The sequence below is a fragment of the Poecilia latipinna genome, unplaced genomic scaffold (genome assembly GCF_001443285.1).
Source record: "Poecilia latipinna isolate Pla-1442-1.1 unplaced genomic scaffold, P_latipinna-1.0 Scaffold2024, whole genome shotgun sequence".
Classification (NCBI taxonomy): domain Eukaryota; kingdom Metazoa; phylum Chordata; class Actinopteri; order Cyprinodontiformes; family Poeciliidae; genus Poecilia; species Poecilia latipinna.
The window spans coordinates 14,571-21,123 of record NW_015114640.1 but is presented as its reverse complement, the minus strand read 5'-3'; the positions used below and the strand labels follow the sequence as shown (position 1 = coordinate 21,123).

Below are 6,553 nucleotides of genomic sequence, written 5' to 3'. Positions count from 1 at the left end.
CATTTTAATGCTTCCCACCTCAAATTTATCTGCAGAGGGGAATAAAGATGAAGGCCGGCCGAGGGAGGAAGCGAGCAGCTCGGATAAATCAGAGGAGCAGAAACAGACGGGCAAATCTCCCCCCAGGGGGTGGAGCGACACCCGCCACCACCACCCATAATTATTTATTTTACTGGGATGTAAACGTCCTGGGGGGGGCGCCGTGTGAACCCCAGCAGGACCTGGGGGGTCACAACAACCACACAAACCTGCAGAAGGAAAACAATCACCTGAACAGAACGCGCTCCAACCTGCAGACGCAACAAAACGCAGGCGCTGAATGGCAGACACATGCATCAGACGCAGCTACAGCAGCTGCAACGCATGCAGCTACAGCTGCAACGCATGCAGACTGAGTTTGTTGTGTCAGAGTTTGGTTTGCTGCTGATCCCCTGCAGGGCTTCAACCGCTCCGTTATCACAAATAATCACTTCCATGCCAGCAGGAGGGAAAGGTGTGTGTGTGTGTGTGTGTGTGTGTGTGTTTGTAATACCTTGTGGGGACGATTTTCCTGACATATACTACGTTGTGGGGACCAATGCTCCTCGTGGGGACCGGAGCCTGGTCCCCACAAGGGGAAACCCTGTTTATGGGTCAGGGGTCAGAGTTAGGACTAAGGTATGAATTGAGTTTTGGGTAGGGTTAGGGTTAGGAAAAGGGTAAAGGTAAGGTTTAGGCTGTAGAAATGAATGGAAGTCAATGGAAAGTCCCCACAAAGATAGCAACACAAACATGTGTGTGTGTGTGTGTGTGTGTGTGTTAGGAACATGTACACTCATCTGTCTGAGGAATGAAATCGCTCTGAAGGGTCAACAGGTTGGATAAAATCTCTGGTTTCCAGTTAAAACATGAAACTGAATCAGAAACTTTTGGGTCCAGAACTTCACCGGTTCTGGTTCTGGTTCTCACACGAACCTCAGTTACTGGAGGTTCTGATGAACATTTTGAGTCATAATGAATCTGATTGAAATCATCATTCTATCCAGCTGGGCTGATCAGAACCGAGCCGGTTCTGATATCCAGCCATGTTTGTTGATTTTTAATTATTTTAAAATGCATAAAAGAGAAAAATGTTAAGATTATTCATATTTATGCATCAAATCAAACTTTCTTCATTTTAAAAAGTGAATCAAAGTTCACGTCTCAGTTTTAATGAATAAATGGGAAAATGTTTTAATAATCGGTGCATCTTTGTCTAATGAACTGACTCTATGGAGTAATGGTTCTGGTTCTGGTCCATCGGAACCATCCCGGGTCGGGCCGGGCTCTACTTACAGGCGCTCCGCGCTCCGCGGGACTCCTTTGGGTACCGTCTTCAGACCCAGACCCTGGCAGTCCACATGCGACCCGGAGCAGCTGCACTTGTGTGGGCATCCATGCGCCGCGGCGGCCCACAGCAGCGCGGCGAGCAGCGCAGCCCAGACCCGGAGCCCGGCGCGCCTCTCCGACCCGCTCACACACATATCCCGGTTCCGACAGGCTGGGTTCACAGCAGCGACTCCGAGGAAGGAGGATCGGTTCGGTTTGCTCCAAGTGAAAACTTTCCCCCGTGGGTTTGGAAGTTTCTCCGCTTTGAAACAGAAAGCTGCGCGTAAAATCTCCCCAAAGCGCCGCGGAGCCGCGGATCCACTCACAGGGCGGTCAGAACCCGGTCCGGACCCGAGCCGACCCGGTGGAAGCGTTCTGCTGGGCTGGGACCTCCGAACTGAACATCCTCCGCTGCTGCAGGAAAAGTTCCGGAGCGCAGCGGCGCGGCAGACTGGAGCGACCTGCGCGGAGCATGCGGGTCCCCCGCAGCACAGCAGAGCGCCTCCCCCCGGCTCTCTCTCTCCTGATGTCACCAGAAATGGAGCGGGAGACTTCCCCAAACTTTCACTCGCTGCAGCTTATCTGCAGCAGGAACCGGACCGAGCTCTGGTTCCTCTCCAGCAGGTCGGACTGGACCCGAAATCTCCGAACCAACCAGCAGAGAAACCTCCACAAACTGAACAAATGCAGCAGTTTTTATAGTTTCAATTAACACTTTCAAACTAAAGATGTGTTATCTCTCAAACTCAGGTATTAAACCCTTAAAATGAGTCGTTCGTGGTTTTAATATCCCTACTCTGATCAAATCAGGCAGATCTGATCAGAGTTCGGCAGAGAGCCGCTCATCCAGACAGAAATGTTTCCAGATTCATGTTTCTGGGGGAACACCAGGACCACCACAGTGGATCAACTTTCTAACTGTCACATCTGCAGCAGCCTGGAGCAACAAGCCGCAGACGTGCTGCTGCCCTCTGTTGGCGGAGGAAGACTGGAGAAAACTCAGTTTAGACTAAAGTCTATTTATGTTTAGTTTCAGGTGTTTCCTCTGATGATGAGACGGAAAATTAACAACAGTCTGGATATAAAATGAATATTTCTGATACTGTGCAGCTTTCTGCTCTGCAGTGGAAAACCTGAAACGTCCAGCAGAAACATCAACATCTCGGTTCTGAAGTCCGGAACCGGCCGGCTGCAGCGGATCCAGCCTAAATGCTGCAGCAGAGAGCAGAACACTCCACTGCTGCTGTGATGCGTTCAGGGACGGCTGGGAAACCCGTCAACATGTCAAAACAACTAATAATTTAACAATTAGGGCTGTCCCAACTCAACGTTTTCACTTCTGATGAGATACCGATATCGCAGCTGTGAGAACTGATCGATGCCGATGTGATAACAGCAGGAATCACAAAGTTTTTGCAGCTGCACCGACTCAGACTTAAACGTTTGTGCATCAACACACAAACGTACAAAATCCAAGAAATTCACAATAAATTTGTGCCTACCCATGATGGAGGTAAAGAAGCTAGCTAGCAATCAGGGGCAAATTAGCAGCTAGTTAGCGTTAGCTTCAGCCAGAACACAATGAAGATGCATTCGCTGGCGACTCAAGCTACACAGAACATATGAGATTAAATAATGTAAAGCACTTTGAAATGCCTTGCTGCTGAAATGTGCTACACAAATAAAATTTGATTGATTTGATTGATTGAATAGATCCGCCAAGACAAAAGCTCAGAGCTGTGAAGAACGTATTTAAGGCCAACTAAAATAAAGAAATTAAAAAAGACATTTTAAGGGCCTGAACATGATTCTAAGACTTTTTAAGACATTTTTACGACCATTATGAATAAAAGTTAAGACCTGTATTGTGATGGAAATGTGCAAAAGACGATAAATTGGCGATAAATTTTAGATTACTCGTTTTTTGGCTGAAATCGGTCTGATTTCCTACATCAACATCTGACCCAATCAAATCTTGTTTTTCTCTCAAATATTGGCTCAAATTCCTAAACAACCTGGATAAATTTTTAGTAGCCTCATCCATCCAAACCTATGTTCATTCAAAAAATAAAACCAACCAAATATTAAATCATTTTTATATTCTCTATTTTTTAAAGTTGTAGAAAAAGAGAAAATCTGATTATTTTGTCATTTTTAACCCTTTATTATTTAATGCTAATTGTCTTATTGAAGCTGTTTGCACTGAGCTGAGTTTTATTCTCCAATAAATCTGTTTTTATCTGGAATGGAAAAATTTTCTACAGAGCAAAGCCAGTAAAACAATCATAAACTCGACTTTTATTTAGATCACTGAACATCTAAATTGGTCATTAGTAATATTTATTTAATCCAAAACAGAGTTTCTGAATATTTCATTTGTTTTATTAAATGCTGTTAATGTCAGATTTTCAGATGGAGGCTGAAAGCTTTGACTCCAGAATGTTCTGTTATGCTGATGCTGCAATTCCCAGAAGTGGATTTGTCTCTGGAGGAATAATCTCAGTCTGAAACTGTTAAAATCCACAAAGAAAGTCTGAAAATGGCAGATATGGAGTCTTGACAAAAGTTCAGTCTGGAAGACTCTCTAGTCGCACCTGCCTCATCAATCAGCGCCTCCCTCTCTGCAACCTGGACCTATCAGTGCCGGTCCAAGTCTCACTCCAGCCAATCATCGTTTGGGCTTCAGTTTACTAGGACCTTCACCCACGGCCTCCTCTGCTCACCAGCTGCGATCAACCCACCTCCACCCCATCTCCACCTCCCGCTCCCGGCTCTCAGGCCTCATCCTCCTCCGACCGCCGCCACCAGTTCAGGCCCGGGGCGTCTACATTCCTATGCTGCATCAGGAATGTTCATCGAGCTCATCGAAGTCCAGCTCGACGTCCCCGGCCGGGGCCTGAACGCCGAAGGACTTTGTGTTTATTTTCATCTTCATTTTGTCATTAAACTCTTTTAATCGCTTTCTTTCTCCGTCTGAGTCTGTCCAGATTGAAATGCATTAATAATCAATCACAAGTCAGTTCAGAAAACAACTTGACGAGAACACTGTAAAAACACAAAATCTTATTTTGATACAAGTTCTACTGCAAATATCAGAGTAGACTTAAAATAAGGCAGAACTGACTTAAAAGTAACTTTTCAGCAAGAAACTTTTTTAGCCAAAAATGACTTAATATGAAAAAGTGCAGATTGTTTCACTTATAAAAGTGTGGCCTGTTGCAATAAATCACATAATAAATTAAAGGGAGCTCAATTCTTTCCATTTGCATGATTTATTGTTTTTCTCTTTCTACATAACCTGGATGATAAAGTCGTCAGGTTTTACAGAGACTGAATAATTCATTTTATCTGTTGTTATTTTGGATATTTAAAATGTCTTCCAGTTCCTGCGTTAAATGTTCACTAGAAATAAAAGTTTATTGACCTTTGAGAATGAGTTTTTACATTGCCGTTATATCAATAGAAAATGGTCTCAAAACAACTATATTATCGTTTATCATAACTTCTGGGATTATTTATCATCCAGCAACATTTTCTACTGTAAGGCCAAAAAGCAAGACATTTTCCCATAATATAGACCACAAATAGACTAAAGTAGACCAAAAATACTTGGTAGGATTTGGTGTTTTTGCAGTGAAGACCTGGGTTTAGTAATAAAACTTATTTAAGTCTGACCTCTTAAATGAAGTCTGGCAGAGACTCAGCCAGCGTCAGGCTGATGGCAGCAGAGGGGAAGTAGAGCAGAACAGCAGCTAATTTCAGGAGCTTCCTGGGGGATTTGCAGGGCCTGGAGTTTCCTGGGCTTCACTAAGGTTTCCTCCACCGCCGAGCCAGCAGGTACCTGAAACAAAGCCAAGACCTTCCTTCATGCACCGCATGTTATCTCAAAGCTCCTGTCTTTTTACGGAGTGAACGCGCCGAGGGAAGAGCCGCAACATCAGAAAGTATCAAAGAAAAGGGCAACAAAGACCTGCAGGATCACCAAGAACTCCGAAATACTGTCAGGATATGAGTTGATTTGAGACACTGGTGGACCGACTGCCACCAGAGGCAGAATGTAGAATCATATTTTATAGCAGTAAAATATCAGAAAATAAAGTAGCACCTCTGCTCAAAAAGTTAAAACGTGGTTGCTAGGTAACGGTCTGGGCTTGGCTCAGGTTGCTAGGTAACGGTCTGGGCTTCTGATTTTAAATGTTACATTCTGGAAATTTCAAACAGGTAATTTTCCAAACACCAAAAACCATGAACTTATTGTCAGAAACCCAAATTGAAATACAAAAACATGCTAACTTAGATAATTCAGTGACTTCAATCATATTTGACCAGTATTGATATTCTGAACCGTAGAAAACATTTTCTTGATTTATTTGATGAAAATATTTTTGGGGAAAAAAAGAAACTGAAAATATTTAGCATCTGTGATCACATAAATATTTGACCCCGACTCGTTTTTCCATGAGTCGATGCTGAGTTATAGCTCTAAATGTGACTAAGGACACACACTGACTCAAAAGCACGAAACATAAATAGTTTCCTGGGTAGAAAGTCATGAAAAGTTCTTTGATATTTGTATTGGAGGGAATTTAAAAGAGCTTATAGCTAATCTATTTAATCAGTCCCTCATGCCTTTCCAATGCATACTTCATTTTATTTGCAACAGGAGAAAAACTCCTGGTGAACTCCTCATGAACAATAAAATGAATGCAATCCAAATCCATTTCCCCTCATTATTCTTTTTAAAACTTTCAAGCTTTAATGTCCTTAATTTCTGCTTCATCACATCACCATCATAAAAAACAACAACCTTAAAATAAACGTGATCCTGAAACTTTAAGCTGGATCTCTGGTCCAGTCACATGGTTGAATTCCTCATCAACACTCAGTCAGCAGCCATGTTTCCATCCTACTACCACGCAAAATATGAATGAACTTTTCAAACCTCAGAAAAACAAAATGAAAGTAAAATGTAACTTAGTCGTGTTTCGCCCCAGTGGTTTGGAGCGAATCAACAAGGGTAAGCAAAGTGTGTAAACAGGAAGTAGACGTTGCTAGCAGCTAGCATGAACAACACATCGCATAAAAACAGAGAGGTTTCCAGGATTGTGTTGCTATCAGATAAGTTGTACCGTATTTTCCGCACTATAAAGCGCACCTAAAAACCTTCAATTTCCTCAAAAGCCGACAGTGCGCCTTATAATCCGGT

The 6,553-nt window shown here is 43.2% G+C and overlaps 1 protein-coding gene across 1 annotated transcript in view; it reads right to left on the bottom strand.

The window, feature by feature from the left end:
- Positions 1–6,553, bottom strand: part of LOC106935799 (slit homolog 2 protein-like) — a 46,578-nt gene that overhangs the window by 29,382 nt on the left and 10,643 nt on the right. The window contains exon 2 of the mRNA XM_015016474.1: positions 1,315–1,730. Within this exon, the coding sequence (XP_014871960.1) occupies positions 1,315–1,502 (188 nt within the window). The 5' untranslated portion in view covers positions 1,503–1,730. The remainder of the gene's footprint in view (positions 1–1,314; positions 1,731–6,553) is intronic.